The 18,323-nt window shown below is 44.3% G+C and overlaps 1 protein-coding gene across 2 annotated transcripts in view; it reads left to right on the top strand.

The window, feature by feature from the left end:
• Positions 1 to 18,323, top strand: part of AIG1 (androgen induced 1) — a 303,716-nt gene that overhangs the window by 246,598 nt on the left and 38,795 nt on the right. The window contains exon 4 of one of the 2 annotated variants that reach the window (XM_075554448.1): positions 11,111 to 11,226. The exons of the other annotated variant lie outside the window; for it this stretch is intronic. Coding sequence (XP_075410563.1) covers positions 11,111 to 11,226 — 116 coding nt within the window. The remainder of the gene's footprint in view (positions 1 to 11,110; positions 11,227 to 18,323) is intronic. 2 annotated transcript variants of the gene reach the window in all.

Raw genomic sequence — 18,323 nt, 5'->3', positions numbered from 1 at the left:
AACTTGATTTTTTTTTATTCTTCTTTGATAGCAGGTTACAGTTTCGTTTTTAAAACCAATGGAAAAAATGGAATCATTTTTTAAAAATAAATTGCAATCAAATCAACTCCAAACACTGTCAACTCCATATGGATCGGCTGGGCTCCCTGGGGTAGCGGGTTTTCTGTAAGCCCACGACCAGACCTTTCTTCCAAGTGCCTCTGGAGGGGCTCAAGAGCCCAGCATATTAACAACCGGGGACTTCCAGAATTGACTTCAGGAGACGTCATCCCATTGCGCTCTTTCCAACAAGGCAGCACGGGTGACTTTGAAACCAGGGGGGGTTCTGTGGAGAGGATCTCTTGGAAGTAGATGGCCAGACCTTTCTACAGAGCTTTTCTGGGGTTTCGCCGCTCCTACCTGAGTTCCCAGCTGCGTGCACTCCCCAGGGTGCTCAGCTAAGGGGGCCGGGGGGGAAGCAGCATAAATGAAAAGACAGAGGCAAGAAGTCACATAAGTGTGCTTACCTGTCTGATACATGTACCTGTCTCCCAAAGCTTTCTCTGCGTGTGTGTGTGTATGTGTGTGTGTGTGTGCTTTTTCCCATGGTGTGCAAGCATAGTGGTACTTCTTGATGTAAACTCACTGACAGCAAGTCCATGCTGACTCTCAGTGACCCTCTAGGATGGGCTCCAACTGCCCCTGTTCGTGTCCGAGGGTGGAACTGTTTATAGAAGTAGAAAGTCCCGTCTTTCTCCTGAGGAGTGGCTGGTGGTTTCAATCTTTGGACCTTGTAGTTGGCAGCGCGATTCGCAATCACTCTGTGTCTGGGGTTCCTCTTGAAGTAAAGGAGCAGATGAGTCCAAAGGGAAAGGCGCTGTGAGGTTGTAGCAAGGTCTAGCAGAGGGGAGAGGCGAGCACCAGGCCTCACAGAGTCCCGGAGAGACCTGCATCCGCTCCCTAATGCCAGAGCACGCAAGAGAGAGCAAAGGGAGGTGAAGGACATGACTTGGCAGAGCAGTCTCTCTTCTCTGTTCTAGCCCCCACCTGTGCCCAGCCGGTCTGTCTATTATGAATATCATGCTTTCGGATCCAGCAGATAGAGAGCCTGGAAGTTCTCAATCCTGTCTTCATTAAAATAGCAAAAAAAAAAACCACCCCACAATGAGAGAATTAGGTAAACCACAAGGCAAACCAGAAAACTAGAGAGGCAGAGACTCTGATTACACCCAAACTTGTCTCTCCGCCCTCTCTCCATGTCACCTCCTCTGGGCTCGCCCCTCCTGCAGGACACAGTCCACATGTGGTCCTCCATGCTTCATTGGCCTTGTGCCCACCTCACTCGTCTAAGCGTAGCTCAGTGCTGCCTCATGTCCCGCCACAGCTGACGGCCCCCTCAGTGGCCCGGCCTGTGGCAGAGCAAAGCATCTCTTCTCTCCAGCCCGGTGGAGCTCATTTCAACTTTCTTCTGCCTGGCCGACCCCTCAACCCAAAAGAAGAGCCACTGTCGTCCAGCCGGTTTGTTCTGTGGTCCACGGCAGTGCTGGGAGTCAGAATGGACTCGGCGGCACCTAGCAGCAACATTCTGTGAGAACTACAGAGACCGATTGTGGGAAGTACAATCGGAACGGCCCTGGAAGCCTGGGGGGAGATTCTAGGTAGTGGTGTTCAGGCATCAACTTTCTAAAACCAGGAGAGGAGAACTTCCCGTCTGAGCCATGGAAACTCTTGTAGCAGGTAGGCTAGCAATTCTCATCATTCCAACCCCTGATACTGAAGAAGGCCAGCAGATGCTGAGCTGACCAATTAGTAAAGTCAGTAATCGTGGTTTCTGGTCGCAAGCTAAGGCAGTTGGTTGGGCCTTCCAAGGTGAATAAATAGGTAGTTTAAAGCCTGCAGTCAGTTTATTTCCAGCTTCCTGGAAGTTCCTGCCATCGCTGGGAGTCAGCCAGAGCTGACTGCACTTTTCCATTTGTCCCAGTGTGGGATCCCTATCAATTCTGCACAAGCCCCCATCCAGGGTCAAGTTAGCCCGCACTCATCAGACGTTCAGCTTCTCGGGGGATCCTGGAAGCTCTGCCAAGTGTTAGTCCATTAGTGATTGTCCCAGTCTTTCTAATGGCACCGTTTCTCTTATTTTAGATCCTGCTGTATTGGTGCAATAGGCTTTCTTTCAAAACCTTGAAATTCCTTCTAGCATTTTCCCCAAAATGTACATTGGCCTGTCTTTTGAATCCTTTCTATTCATTCCATGTTGAAGAGGAAAACAAAAGTAAACAGGATGTTCCCGTTACTATCTGTATTTGCAGCTCTCGGTCTAAGAGCGGTTTTCCAAATGACATCCCTCTGAGATGTCCCTGTGAACCGGTTGGGACATTGGAGGGGACTCTTCCTCACCAGGGCCTCCCTGGCAAGTCCAGTCCCATCTCCAGCCCTGCCCTGCAGCCTGGGTTCCCACAGGAATGCAGGTGCGTACACTCACACACTCAGGGACACACGCAGATAGGCACCTACTCACAGAAATAACCACAAGAAGCCTTTTGTTTATGATCAGAAATTGTCATCGGGGTAGAAGAAAACCTAGAAGTCCTGACAAGACAAGAAGGGGGAACGACCAAGAACAGTGCTCTGCCCCCATGAATCAGCCTCCCCGGAGCCAGGCCCAGCGATCTTAATGTTAGCAAGTATACCTGATGCTTTTGATGTTCGCAATGCTTTGAGAACATGCCCAATGGACTCCAGCACAACTTAGGAAAAGCTGCTCATCTCTCAGGTTCACGATGAGGCCTTGCTTCCACGGAATAAACGAGCTGTGGTTGTTAAGTACGATTTAGTTGGTAGAAACTGCCCTAGTTGCAATAGTCTAACACACTACTCAGTGCTTCACCACCCTCACAGCCAACCCTGTTTGAGCCCATTGTAGCAGCCACTGTACCAGTCCATTTCCCTGAAGGGTCTTCTCCCCTCTACTTTACCACTCAGGATGCCCTTCTCCTGAACTGGACCCCCTTGATAAACATGTCCTAATCACATGAGACAGTCTCCCCATCCTCGCTTCTATGGAATATCCTAACTATATCTCCTCCAGGATTTTCCAAAATATTGAAGTAGTAGTCTGCTACTAAATATATATATTTATATATATGGGAGCAGAGGGGAGAGACTAGAGAAATAGTGATTGAACGCAGTCTTCAAACATCTCATGGTTTGGGGTACTGTCCACTCTAAAGTCATCTTGAGAAGGCTCCTAATTTATCCATCGCATCTGCCAGTGTTCAGTACATCACACAGCCTAGCCTTTATGTTTTTATCAAGGTCACAGCCAAGGGTAGTCTGACATCTCCCCAGTTGATGGGTCGCTATCTTCCATCACTGATAGTCAAGGCTTTCCCCACAACAACACATCCAAATCCTTTTTGTGAAACATCGACCTGTTTCTTTAATACTCTGAAATACTCCGTCGGTTTCTAAACATTCTACTCAGATATCCTTTCATTTTCCTAGTAAAAGAATATCCACTCATCAGTTGAATAGTTTAGTCATTGGCAGGTTCAGCTCTTACTCACAGATGCACTATTCCCATGTATTCCAGTGTGTGGGTTGTGTAGCCCTGATGGTGTGTGGGATCGTTTGTATGGCACAGGGATTGGAATTAAACAAGATCGAATCACTTAGTGGAAAAGTAATTCTCCCCTGATTGTCATCAAATCCCTCTGATTCAGCAGAACAGAGTCTTTCCTTTGTGCTAATATCCCCGTAATACCCCACAAATGCTCACATCCCCTGTGAACAAATCAAGAGTGAGTCTCCGAGTCGCATGATCATACAGCGCTAACATTTAAAATTAACTGGCTTTTTTTTTACCATAAATGCTTTGTTTATATTTAGTTTAGTTATCCATATATACTTGTGTTTAAGCCGAGTTTTTCAGCGCATTTTTAATGCGGTTTTGGTGGTAAAATGAGGTGCCTCGGCTGATATTCGGGTCGGCGTTCACTCAAGTATATGAGGTCGTTATTTAGTCTTATTGAGCGATAAAGAACACAGCAGACAGTTCCATAGTTCAGTCTGTGCAGCCATCGCCACCGCCAACCCTGGAGCCTTTTCTTCCTCCTTGTGTCCATTGCTGTTGACTTCCCATTGCCCGCACCTTCCCTTTCATGCCTCCAGGTGATTCTTATTTCATCTACTGTGTTTTTCCATCCTAGCTTCCCTGTACAGAAAAATACATGAAACCAGGACAAAGAACAGAAGGGGCAGGGGTGACCTAGCAACAATAATCATACAAAACTGTGAAAGACATTAAATTTGGGGGGATAAATTGAAAGTATATTGGAAGGGAGGTCTAATGACAAGGTGCTATGTTCTGGTCTAAGTACATTTGCTAGACACCCTTCCACAATGGCCGGGGATATTGGAAATGTTCACTTTCCTAATCTGTGCTCAGTGGCAATTAAGTCCACACAGGGACCCTGCAAATAGATTTGGGCTTCTACTATTGTCCATAGCTTTTTACAAACAAGGTGTTTAGAATTCAGGCACTGGTACCGTTCCCTCCTCTGGTTTGGATCTTATATACACTCCTCGGATCATACATTCTGCTGTGCTGCTTCTTTGTGGATTTAGCTGACGCCTCAATTAGACGGTGGCTTGTTTTGAGACAAGGCCTTTAAGACACCAGACACTTTTTCCTGATAGCCTGGCACCATCTTACTTCTTCACCACACCTTGCTGTGGCTCCTACATCTTCAGTGATCCCACGAGGGTGGATACTGGGCAGGGCCATGTCACAGGAACGAATCATTCTTATATTAGATTTAAGCTCAAGAGAGAACTCAAAAGCAGTTCCTCTAACTATGGTTTCTAAATGTCCTTGGTTCACATTGACAGACATCATTTTGCTGTAGAACATCAGAGATCATCCCTGTGGGACTTAAGGTGATTCTGTTAATGCTAACACTTATTTTAGTCCGTGGTAAATCACTGTTGTGCACAGCACTTTATACATGTGTGGGACATATTATTAGTCTCTAATACACGAATTGTTAACTTGTACATCTTTATAATTCCACTGCTGAGAATTGTTCTGTTGTTCTATTGACAACAGAGTCCGGGTGCGGTTCTAACACCCCCTTTGGTGACCAGACTTTATCTCATTGTTTGCCCAAAGGGGAGCTGCACCTGGCTAGGAACACTAGAAACTGGCTTCTGTTTGAAAATATAGACACTAATTATTGCTTGTCAAATTGCAGCCATCTTTTAACTATCAGCACTGCCTCAGAAAGGTTCTGATTTTGTGCTAGGTGATTCTTCTGTTTATTACTGTCCAGCAGGATAACATGCGTCCACGAAGAAACACACTCAACAGCATTAGCTTTGTACAGTGAAAATCTTTTGCTTATGTTGAGGCTCAACCAAAAATAGTTCTCGTCGGTTGAGTGGCACCATATGAGATCTTCGATGAGACACTCCCATAGGGTAATTGATTCAAAGACTATTCAACATCGATATCTTTAAAATATATCATTCTGATGTAGCAAAAGAACATGCAATTTGGAGGCAGACAGAATTGGCTTAAACCCTAATGCCAGGCTTTCTGGCTCTTTTCCCTTGAGCCAGATAATGACTCTCTGAGCTTTGTTGCCTGATGGAGTTAATAATATCCACTACTCAGGACGTTATATTTTGATGGACCAGGGGATACCACAAGTTCAAGTTGACTCACTAGCGACTGGCCTTCTATCAACACTCTTAGTCCCTTCTCAGATTGCCACAAAAAGATTGCTTGTCAGTGATCACATCACCAGTAGAACAAGTAACTTCTTTTCAGTTGTGATACTGCTATTGATGAAGTGATCCAGGGGAAAAAAAGGGGGGCGGGGCTTTTTCAAGTAAATTTTCTGCCTGGCAACATCAGTGTACATCATAGGTCTTCTAGATGTAACACCTGATCATCAGCAAATAGGCTAATGACCTGTATAACTAAGAACAGTCAGATGGACCTAAAGGGAAGGAGAAGCCAACTCCACACCAGCTTGAGGCTCACTGCCCCAAGGCAGCAGTCAGACATGGCTCCACCTCTATTCTTCTTTTTCTCCATGATGACACCAGCCATCCCTCCCATGGCACTCCACTTCTCTGCCGGGTTCCACAATCAATTGCAATGGCCCTATGGAACTCACTGATAATACTCACAAGTATGGGAGTTTATTAGTGAAGTTTACAGGTTGTTGTAAGCCAGGTTCACGAAACATTAAGGTTGTGGTCTTTGGTCCATAGCAACATCTCTCCTAGCCAACAACCACCTCTCTCTCTCTCTCTCTCTCTCTCTCTCTCTCTCTCTCTCTCTCTCTCTGTCTCTCACTCTCTGGTCATTAGACTCTCAACCAAATGCTCTTCTTGCTTCCGACTTCATCCATACAACAAGAAGCCCACCCACTGCGCTGCCTTGCCGTCTCATAGTCTCAGCACGGCTCCTCTGTTTGCTCTCATGATCTCCTTGCCTCAGCCTTCCATCTCAGAGTGCCATATTGTCTACAGCTCCAGGGATTTCCAATGGGCTCCACTGGTGCCTCTTCTTCTTTGATGGCTCTGGGACTTCTCTTGATTCCTGTTTCTCAGACGTCTACTTTATATACAGGAGACTGGCAACCCAAACTGGCCAGTGCCCTTGATTAGGATTTTTTGCACTCTGTTTGCATCGTACCACCCAATCATTTGGTGAGAGGTACCGAGACATGGATAAAAGATCCACATTAAGAAAGTCCACTTCACTACAGAATGATGTGCACTGATGGAAAAATGGATGAATTTCTGCTTGGTTTGAAGCAAGAAGAGGTAGAATGTAGAAACTTTTTTAATATTAGTGAATAAAAAGATATCTTTGTCACTCTATAATCTCCTCAGGCGACTAGAGTCGGTATGATCCTCAATATAATTGTTGGATATTAAGGAGATTTTCTCTCGGAGATCAGCCTTGCTGCTAGTCTATCTGATGTCCGCGTGTATGCACCACTGTGCTGCTACACCCGCCAGGCTGTTGGTGAACTACTAGGCCAATAGCACCTAAGGTAACTAGGTGACATAATGAAAAAAACAAGTTGATTAAACCTTTAAAATGTATACTGCCTCTATATTCGCTTGCATGTACATTTTGTGTAGTTCCCTTCCGAACTAATAATTCTCTTTGAAAACAGCAGTAAGAAAGCAAAGAATGAAGAAATAGAAAGTTACCCAACTGTGGAATCACCCACCTGGCGTGCTTGGAAGGCCATCCTCTCATGACTAATGGATGGGCAGTCGGGATGGTTATCTAGAGTAGAACATTTGAGGCAAAGGATTTCCCCTGTCTTGACATTTTTCACAAAATCGTCTATTTTTTTCTTCTCAATGAATATAAACAGTAAGTTGATCCAGAGATGTCCACCCGGAGTTTCTCAGCATGTCTTTTGTCTGCCAAGAACTCCTTCCCCCTTGTTCGGCAAAAATGCTATTGCTGTCGTTGTGAGGTGCCATCCGGTCAGTTGTGAAACAATGAAATACTGTTCATTCTAACCATGGTTGCTAGGTTTGAGCCCATTGTGGCGACCACGGTGTCAGTCTGTCTCATTGAGGGCCTTCCTCTTGATTGCTTACCCTTGACTTCACCTAGCAGGATGTCCCTCAGGAGACTGGCCCCTCATGTTGAAACATGGCAAAAATACATAGGGTGAAGCCTTGCTGTTCGCATTTGTAAGGATCGTCTGACAATATGTCTTCCCAGACAGATTTGTTCCTTATTCCTGCAGCCCATGGTATAATTTAATATTCTTTGTCTAGCATAAAATTCAGTGATAGAAATCTTCTTTGATTCTTCCAACTTTGACATGCCCATGAGGCGATTGAAAATACCATGGCTTGGGTTAGGCGCATATGTCTTCAGAATGGTATCTTTGCTTTGTAATACTTGAAAGAGGTCGGTTGCAACAGATTTCCCCAATGTAATATTTACTTTATTTTTTTTGCTTGTTTGATTTTTTTGTGCTATAATTAATAAAGTTCAATCATTCATTCATATTAAGACGGTTGTCCATTCATTGCCACAATCAACTTTGAAACTTTTTCTTCTTTCTTGCACCCATTGGTGTTGACTCCCCATTCCCTACCCTGCCTTTCTGGGCCCCCAGGCAATCATTAATCCTTAACCCACCCATCCCACTTTCCCTATACAGGTAAACATAGAAAACAAGGTAAACAACAAAGAAGGACCCAGCACCAATGGCCTTATAAAACAAACAAAATAAGACCTCAACCTATAGAAACTAGAAAAGATGAAAAATTTAGTACAAATTCACGAGAGGTCCATAGAGAGATCAAATGATAAATTGTTATAATCCAGCCAAAGCACAGCTGCTAAAATCCACTTTGCAATGCAGTTTGTCTGATATTAGGGCTGGTAACCTTCTTGGTCTATGGGGATTATGGATTCACTGTAGACCCAATCCAGGTAGGGACCCTGTAAGTAAATTTTGGGCTACCACTATCCTCCATAGCTGACTACGAACCAGGTATTTAGAATTCAGACCCTTGTGTAGTGTGTACACATTGCGATGTTAATCACAAGATCTGCAGTTCAAAACCACCAGTCTCTCCACTGGAGAAAAATGAAGTTTCTACTGCTGCAAAGAGTTACAGTCCTGGAAACCCCCAAGGGCAGTTCTACCCTGACCCATAGTGTCACTGTGAGTTAGTCTGGACTGGATGGCAGTGAATCTGGGGGGTTTTGTTTGTTTGTTTCTGTTTCACTGTTCCCACTTCTGGGCTTGAATCTTATTATTTGCAATCCTTGGGTCAAGAGGCTAATGTGCTTCATCCGTGTAGCCTTTGCTGGCTCCTCACTTAGATGGCTGCTTGTTTTGAGATAAGCTTTTACGACCCCAGACTTCATTTTTTTATGACAGCCAGATACCACCTGATTTCTTCACCACACTTGCTACCGCACCCATGTCTTCAGTGATGTCATGAGGATGAGTACCGGCCTTAAGAATTAATTATTTTACATCCCAGCTTTGATCACATCACTTGATCTCTTGACTACTGTTTCCACGGACCTGGGTTATGGACCCAAGTTCAACAAAATCCTTTATAGCTTCAGTATTTTCTGCACTTTAAAGGCGTCTCAGTGTACAAAATATTTATTAATGTTTAAAAATCCTAACATTCCATTTCCTGCCTTTTTCCTTGAATATGCAAACAATACAGTAAGAGCAGAGCAAAGGTGTTTTTTTCATGGTGGTTAACCTAAAAAAGCAAGCCAACTGCCATCAACTCAATTCTGACTCAGAGAAGCCATATAGAACATAATAGAACTCATTCTGGGGGCATCTGAGGCTTTAAATCAGCAGTTCTCAGCCTTCCTAATGTCGTGACCCTTTAAAACAGTTTCTCATGTGGTGGTGACCCCAACCATAAAATTATTTTCATTGCTACTTCCTGTCATTTTGCTACTGGTATGAATCGTAAATATCTGATATGCAGGATGTATTTTCATTGTTACAAATTGAACATGATGAAAGCACACTGATTAATCACAAAAATAATACGTCATTATATATTGTGAAATATTTATTTCTAATTATAAATAGATGAAATTTTGTCTTGAAGCATGGTGTAACATGGGTAACAGTCTTGCTATAACAACAGTAAATGACATTGCTACATTTTGCGACAGTATGCATAAAAAGCTAATGTTGGTGTGAAAATTCAGATAGCTTCTTTCTCACCAGATCAGCATATCTGCATGTGGGTGGACCCACCTGGAGACAAATAGAGGAGCAGTTTCTCAGTTCCTAAGACCATCAGAAATATGTGTTTTCCGATGGTCTTAGGCAACCCCTGTGAAAGGGTCATTTCACCCCCAAAGGGGTCTCAACCCACAGGTTGAGAACCGCTGCTTTAAATCTTTACCAGAGGTGATAGCCTCATCTTTTCCCCTTAGAGTAGCGGGTAGAATCAAACTGCTGACCTTGTGGTTAACAGCCTAGCTCATAATCCACTAGACCACCAGGGCTCCTTCGTGGTGGTGGAGGAGGCATTAAAATGAGCTCTCACCTGCTGATAATTCAATTCCAGGTCTGTCAATTTTGTACTTTTGCAAAATTTTACATTTTGGGAGAGTCGGTGTATATACTGTGATGTATTTTTACATAAAAGGACCCTTGTTCTTTATCTACCAGATTTCAATATCAAAAATGTTCGGGTCTTTGAGAGATATGAAAAGTTGACTTTCCCCTCCTCTTACCATATGAATGGGATAAATTGCATCTCTATCCTGGTCCACTGAAGTTCATACCTAAAGTAGACACTGAGTCGAAAAACACACAAAAATAGACACACATATAAATAAATGCATGTTCCACATAGCTTCTACATAGCTGAAATTCATGCATTCCTGGTGTGGGTATGTTTATAACTTGGTATTTTGTATCAACAACTTTAAAATATTCATTGTCGGATTATAAAAAATTATTTAACATTCAGACAGGCACACAAAGACGTCTGTAAAAGAAATACATCATGGCATTGTTAATAACTGAAAAATTGAAAACGTTGTGGCCTAATATTCAAGAACAGGACTTGGCTACCTGAAGCGTGCTTCAGAGGAGACATGGAGTGTAGCCAGCGCTGGTTAGGACTGATATTCTAGATGAATTCTTAAAACAGCATATCAGAAACTCTCATGCTGCAATGTGATAAAAATCCAAAACTAAACTGAATATATAGCAATCATCTGAGCAGGAAGGGGAAAGTGAGAAAATCACTGTGTACCACAACTTTTGCTTGGTTATCGCTATTCCTTGTTTTCCAATGATTTTTTTTGCCTACTTTCTATAGTATCAAATTTTCCTATAATGGGTCTTATAATGAAATCCTAATTCAAAAATTACGACCCAGAAGAAAAACAACAGTGGAACGAGTGATCCACTACATGTGCTTACTCATGGTTAGTTCTGCCCCTTTTGGTCAACTCTCTGCCTTAATGCTTTTTGTGGGTATTTCTTTATACTGGTAATTCTCCTGTGAAGAAAAAAGCAAAAGCAAAAAAAAGATCCCAGTCAAGAATCGGTGTCACCTGTACCCTGTTCTTTTTCAGCACACAACAGTTCTGCCTTTTATACTAATCGAGATGAGGACGTCGCACCATCAGTACCCCAGCAGGAGCAGCGGCCTCCCTGCCATATGTACCTTCTCTGTTGGCTATATATTATGGTAAGGATGGTGCCTGCTGGGCTTTCATAGGGTATTAGATTCTGCACAGCTAAATTTGGGTACATGTTTCATTATGGATATAATCACTAACAGATTCACACTGCGTGCCTCATTTGGTCCAAGACCTGGGCTTTGTCTCCTTTCCCCAGATGCTTATATTTTTAGAAAGTAGATGCCAAACCTCACACAACAGGAATTTGTTCAACAGTCCCATGTAAGCAGTGGGGCTTCGAAGGCTGCACTTGGCCAGCCCTCATTCTAACTCAGTGTTTTTCTTGGACAAGCTTTGTGTTGCTTACAGGCTCTTGAGCTTAGGTTTGTTGCGGTTGTTGTTGTTGTTATTACTTTTGTTAGGGGTGGGGAGAGAACACAAAAGAGGGACAGAAAAAAATGACCTCTAACAGGAGTGACTTTAAACATTACAAGAGAGCTGTGAAAAGGGGCATTATTGCAAGTGAGGTCCAAACCTATTCTAGAATGAGCTGTTAGGGTCAGGGTGTATTTAGTGGGCTTTTGTTGGTGGGTTGTTCGTTTTCATAAACCTATTGGAGTAAAGACATCACAAGGCAGCCACGTTTGGCTCACTGGCTATGAAGTCCCAAGTGTGAGGTGCCAAGCGTGTCTAATAAGAAATTTTGCCTGATGAGCTTACTTCACATACATTTTGGTTTGTACCGTGTTTTGACTTTCCAATAGTTAAGAATTTTGTATATTTTCTAATTCCAAGTCCTTAGATACATTAACGTATATGGAAGAGGTCTCTCCTGACAGCTTTTCTGTCTCTGGGGACTCTTTTATCCTGAACCCTGGGTCACTGTCTCCTCCTTTAAGCCTAAGGAAATGGATAACACATTCTTCCTAAGACCCAGGGCTGCATGTAATCCCAGAATGCTTGAGGAGGCCCCATCCCTATGCAGGGTTTGGCTCCAGCTAGCCCAGAAATAAAAAACAAAGGCCAGCCTAACTTCACTGATCACATAGTGAGTCAGATCTGAGCAGAGAGAATGTGCTGCTTGGTAGTCCTGCCATATTGCTGGACTGCAGAGACCTCCGTCCAGTGAGGGAGCCCCCAGAACAAATGTGCGGAAAGGTTCACCTATCTTCCACTTCCACTAGTCAACAGATGGTTTTCTCTGTGGTTTTTTTTTCATCTGAAATGTAAGCATTTAATTACTCTGATTAAACATTACAAATGACCAGGGCATCTACAGAAAGGTGAGTATCGCCTTTATAAAATGTCTTTTTAAAAAAAATAATTTTATTGGGGCTCATACAACTCTTATCACAATCCATCCATCCATCCATCCATTGTGCCAAGCACATTGGTACCTTTGTTGACATCATCATTTTTCAAAACATTTTCTATCTACTTGAGCCCTTGGTATCAGCTCCTCATTTTCCCTTCCCTCCCTCATGAACCCTTGATAATTTATTAATTATCATTATTATTTTATCATGTTTTACATTGACCGATGTCTCCCTTCACCCACTTTTCTGTTGTCCATCCCCCTGGGAGGGGGTTATAAGGAGATCATTGTGATCAGTTCCCCCTATTTCCCCCCACCTTTCCCTTCCCCTCCTGCTATGGCTACTCTCAACATTGGTCCTTAGGTGTTTATCTGTCCTGGATTCCCTGTGTTTCCAGTTCTTATAAAAAATAAATGTGTGTGGTTCATACTTACAACATGAAACTCAAATGACTGTTGTCTTGCAATTGAGTTACAGAATCATCCCAAGGATGCTGCAGTGTTTTGAACTTATCTGGAACTGCCTGCAACATCAGCTTAAAGATCAACCCCTTATCACCACCCTCCCCCACCCCCAAGAAAAATAGTCTCATTCCTTTGCACTCATACTTGGGTACCTGTGGGAAGGGAAGCTGTCTGCTCAGGGAACTCTGGGTATATTTCTGCGCATTTCTTTATATGCCATTAAATTATCTGTAGCGTGCAGAGCCCCAGAGCTTTCGGGAATTATATGCTTTCTGATGGACTTGAGACAATCAGACGACATTCCAAACAGACACATGGGAAATGACGCAGTCTTCGTGGTAGACCCCCAAGATCCCTCATTAAGATAAAGCTAAGGCACACTCTTCATGCCAAGTGAGTCTGGCCAGGCCTGCGTTCTCCTTCAGTGCACCAGGACTTGTTTGGACATGTATTTGCATTAACCAGCACATTCTCGTGGGTTTTTCTGAGGTGGCTTTCAAAGTCAACTTTTCCCTTTGGTGTGCTGCCCTAGGCATTCCCATAGCCCTGCCAAGAGTTAAACAATGCCCCTCACATCATATCACATCATATAATTCCAAGGATTTTCAGTGTTATCAAAAAAGGACTGGCCTTTGCTCTGCTCCAGACGACAGCGGAGCCTACGAGACAGAAGCAAAAGGCTCAGGATAGGATAGGAAATCTTTTGAAAACACACCAGTGTTGTCACTGGACATTCCAGACCTCATGCCAGAATTTAAGAAAGCATGCCTCATAGGGCTTGTTCATCATAAAATAAACAGATCTCCCCTATAGTGCTAGGCAGCATTCAGCTAAATCTATACTTCAGGGGCTGCCAGCCAGCCTGTCTGGCTGCATGGTTCTAACTCTAGCTTGCTCTGCAACCTCTCTGTCTGAATCTTTTCTGTTCCGATGTCTGGAGGGTGAGGCTTAAGAAAGCACTGTCAGAGACGAACATCTATTAGGAGGCAAAGAAGGGCACTTCCTTGAGGAATACTATTATCGGGGAATCGCTTTACTGAGTGTTATGGAGGAATAGCTCACACTGGGGCAGTGCTAAGTAAAAATTCAACCACCCTCCCCCATTCAAATAGACCAAGGGGTCTACACACAGAGGGAGCAAAAGCAAGGTAGGAAGTCAATGACTGATCAGAGCAAGCATCAGCTGCAGCTAGAAGTCCCTGGAAGTCTACAGGTCAGCCACTTGGCTGGGAAGGGTGTGCTCGCACCTCGGCAAGTGGCACTCGCCAGTCTGGTTCTGCGTGGTTGCAGTCCTGACCACAGCGTTCCCCCAGGGACACAATGTTGACCTCATGACACATTCTTCCCAGGCACAAATGATTTGTTTCTTGGGAGTGCACACTGATTCCATCATTCTGCCGTCTGATAAACAGCCGCCTCACGGCATTCATCTGTGGGAAGCAGGTATTAGCCAAAAACAAATAAACAGAACAACAAAAAATCAGGAGCAACCACTTGCCCAACCATGGGCAATGAAGTCATCAGGGCTTCCTCTTCTCCACTTTGGCTGGTCAGCTCCTTGGACTGGAGAAGCACATCTAGAGCCAGACCGTGTCTTCTCCTCCACACCATGGCCCTGGAGTGTCAAGCAGAATGAATGAAAAGGCAAAAAACAAACAAAAATCCCCAAATTCTTCCACTTATGTGGTTCCAGCAGTAAGCAAAGTGAATGGAGGGGGACAGTGCCATTCGGGCCACTGTGAAGACTTTGTCCTTGAACTCAGAATGAAATAAGGAGGCATTGGAGGGTTTCCAAGCACAGAATTTACACGATCCGACACATGTAAAAAGGGATCACTTCTTTGAAAAGACCATGCAGGGTAAGACCGGAGCAAGAGTCTGTGAGAGCGTTCCTGATTGGACAGATACGGAGATGCACGATTCGGGATAGATTTTGAAAATAGCAGGATTTCCTGGCCAAATCTGAATTCAACTCCAGAGGGCATTCTTTGAAGAACTTCTGTAGTAGTGGTGTTAGGAGTAGGATAATGCCCATATACTAATGTCACAAACCTCTGACATGTGTTACCTTCCATGGCAAAGGACTCTACCTATGCATTTAACTTAAGGACGTTGCGATGGAGAGGTTAACTTGTCCAAGTGAACGAATCTAATCACAAAGCGCTGCCGTGAGTGGGTTTCATTCCGCCTCACAGCGACCCTACAGGACAGAGGAGATCTTCCTCAGGGGCTGTAAATCCTTAGAGGAGCGGGCTGCCCCATCTTTCTCCCGCAGAGTGGCTGGTGGTTTCCAGTTGCAGGCCTTGTTGTCTGTACCCGAGAGCTCAACCACGACATCATGAAGACCCGTCATCCGACACAAGATCACTTAAAAGCAGAGAACCTTGTCCCTGTCAATGTTGAATTACAACATTGAAGCTCTGGAGGAAGGGCAGAGAGATGCGGTGTGTGAAAAGGATCCCGCCCGCGGATGCAGATTGTGAAGATGGCGAAAGGGGCCAGGAGTCAAGGAAGGACCGTGGCCTTGAGAAACTGGAAAAGGCAAGAGAGCAATTGGAGTCCCTTGTCCAGAAAGGATGGCAGATACCTTCATGTACGTCCAGCTTTAGGACCACCAAAACTCTTGCTGAGGTGCCCATGAACTGTCTGGCTGAATCCATGAAGTGCTTTTTAGACCCCTTCACACTTGACATTTAGGCAATTTCCATATAAAACACCCCAGCCCACCCTCTTCCTGAAAAGCTCTCATCGCTTGGCTCACATGGTACAGCGTTCTCCGTTTTTCTCCCAATTCCCAAGATGATCCCATCTCAGTCAGCATCTTTTCCTGGCTCTTCCCACCCACGTCTCAGTGTTGCAGGTCTTTGGAGGTTAGTCCTAGGTCCTCATCTTGTTTTATTTTCTCTTAATGAAAGATCATTTCATTGGGAGCTCTTACAGCTCTTACAATAATCCATACATCAAGTGTATCAAGCATATTTGTACATATGTTGCCAACATTACTTTCTAGACATTTACATTCTTTTGAGCCCCTGGTATCAGCTCTTTTTTTCACTCCCACCCCTGCCACCCTTGTGATCCCTTGATAAGTTATTATTATTTTCATATCTTACACGGATCGCTGTCTCCCTTCCCCCACATTTCTGTTCATCCCCCTGGAGGGATGTGTGGGTGGTTATATGTCAATCATGGCAATCGGTTCCCCCTTCCGCTTCTCCTCTCCCCACCTTCCCCCTTCTGGTATCACTACTCCCATTCCTGTTCCTGGATTCCATGTGTCATGAGCTCTTATCTCTTATTTGTACCTGTGCATATACTTCGTTCTAGCCCACAGTGAAAGGGAGGATTGGGGTCATGATAGTGGGGGGTGAGGAGGCCTCAAGGAACCAGAGGAATATTGTGTGTTTCATCCGTGCTATACTGTGTCCTGGTTGACTCATCCCTTCCTTGGGACCCTTCTGTGAAGGGATGTCCCATTGTCTACAGATGAGTTTTGGGTCTCTGCTCCAACATCCCTCATTCTCAACAATATGTTGTTTGTTTGTTTGTTTGTGGTCTTCCAGTGCATGTTGCCCGATTCATTAAACACCTCATGATTGCACAGGCTGGTGTGCTTCTTCCATGTGGGCTTGTAGCTTCTCTGCTAGATGGGCACTTGTTTAACTTCAAGCCTTTAAGACTCTGGGTGTTGTATCTTTTGATAGCTGGCCACCATCAGCTTTCTTCGCCACATTTGCTTATGCACCCATTTTGTCTTCAGCGATCATGTTAGGAGGGTGAGCATCACAGAATGCCAGGTTGTTAGAACAAAGTGTGAGCAGAAGCCCAAAGTCTGTCTACTATCTCAGTGTATTGCCATTTAAACATATGTACCTAGACCAATACCTCTTATTTTTATGAATTAATGTATTTACATATATGCCCATCTATGCTTATACCTCTATCCATAGCTTTGCTTCTATGGTCATTCCTGTTTCCTTTTACCCTCTTCCTGCCCGCCATCACCATACATCCGCCTCTCAGCTAGACTGTTGTTGCTCCAACACCTCCAGGATCTCTACATCCTCCTTGTTGGTTTTAATTCCCTAGTTTCTCCCTTGTCTATAGCATTATTTGCTCAATGCTCCCTTCCCCCCCCCCCTCCTTCTTCCCCAAGTCCCTCCAGGACCATCGGTCCCATTGCTTTCTCCTCGAGCTTGCTTACCATGCCTGTCTTATATAAGTAGGCAAGCCAACAATAACAGAGACCAAACAAAAAGAAAACAAAAGATTGAAAAAAGAAGACATACATAATCACAGGTCTGTCTGCTGACTAGGTCCTCTTCTAAGTTTATCCATACTCGCTAGATGGACACGTCCATTCCCATGTTTTCAGTTGCCTCTCCCCATCCTATTTCCTGAGCCTACTTGATAGCTACTTCACCACCCAGCCTCTCAAACTTAACAGTCACAAACCCATCTCACCACCTGACCTGACCTGCCCCCAAATCTGTATCCTTCCCGCATGGCCTATGAGACATCCCCAACCTATCTCCTTTTGGGCCAGCTATACCTACTGCTGGTCTGCTAACTAAAAGGTTGGTGGCTTGAACCATTCCAAGGGAGAAATATGCAGCTTTCTTTTTCCATAAAGATTTACAACCTTGGAAACTATAAAGAACAGTTAGGTCTATCGCCCCCTCCCCCTTTAGGTGTGCTATGAGTGGAAATTGACTCAGTGGCAGTGTTTAACTTTTGTTTTTTTACCCATTACTGTGGAGTCTGTTGCTTTTTATCTCCAAAATAGCTGCAGACGCTTTACAGCTTTCTCTGATTCACTGCCAACACTGTCCAAGCTGTAGTCACCTCCCTTCCTGAACCACTGCAGAGAGCCGTCATCCCTCACTAGCCGGTCTTGGCCTGTCCATCATAAGATCACTGGGTGATCTATTTAAAAGCATGTATGATCATACCATTCCCTTGTTCAGAGAGAATGGATCCCTTCTCATGACTTCTAGAGATAAAATCCAAAATTTCACCACCCTTCTCTTTCCCCTCCGCTTGCCTGCACCAGCCACGGTGACCTCTCTGACTGGCGAATACAAGAAGCTTTGAAGATTTCACCTTCCCCACTCCACCCCACCCTCCTCTTCTCCTTCAGCTAAACTCTCGCCAATAGCTCCATCCCCCCCCCCCCCTTAACTTGCTTAGCTTTTTTCGGAGAGAGGACGTCTCTGATTTCTCAGGCTTCTTTTCATTTCCATAAAAAGATTTTTAAAATCATCGTAGTGATGTGGTTATCTCAGTAAATCTCCTCCTCTATCTAGAGCCAGAGGCAATAAATAGACCGGCAGTTGAGGTGCTCTTGAAGAAAACAGAGCGTGCTTTTTACACAGACGTAAGGCA

Source organism: Tenrec ecaudatus, chromosome 7 (assembly GCF_050624435.1).
Source record: "Tenrec ecaudatus isolate mTenEca1 chromosome 7, mTenEca1.hap1, whole genome shotgun sequence".
Classification (NCBI taxonomy): Eukaryota; Metazoa; Chordata; class Mammalia; order Afrosoricida; family Tenrecidae; genus Tenrec; species Tenrec ecaudatus.
The sequence above is the reverse complement of the archived record's forward strand: the minus strand, read 5'-3'. Positions and strand labels throughout refer to the sequence as shown.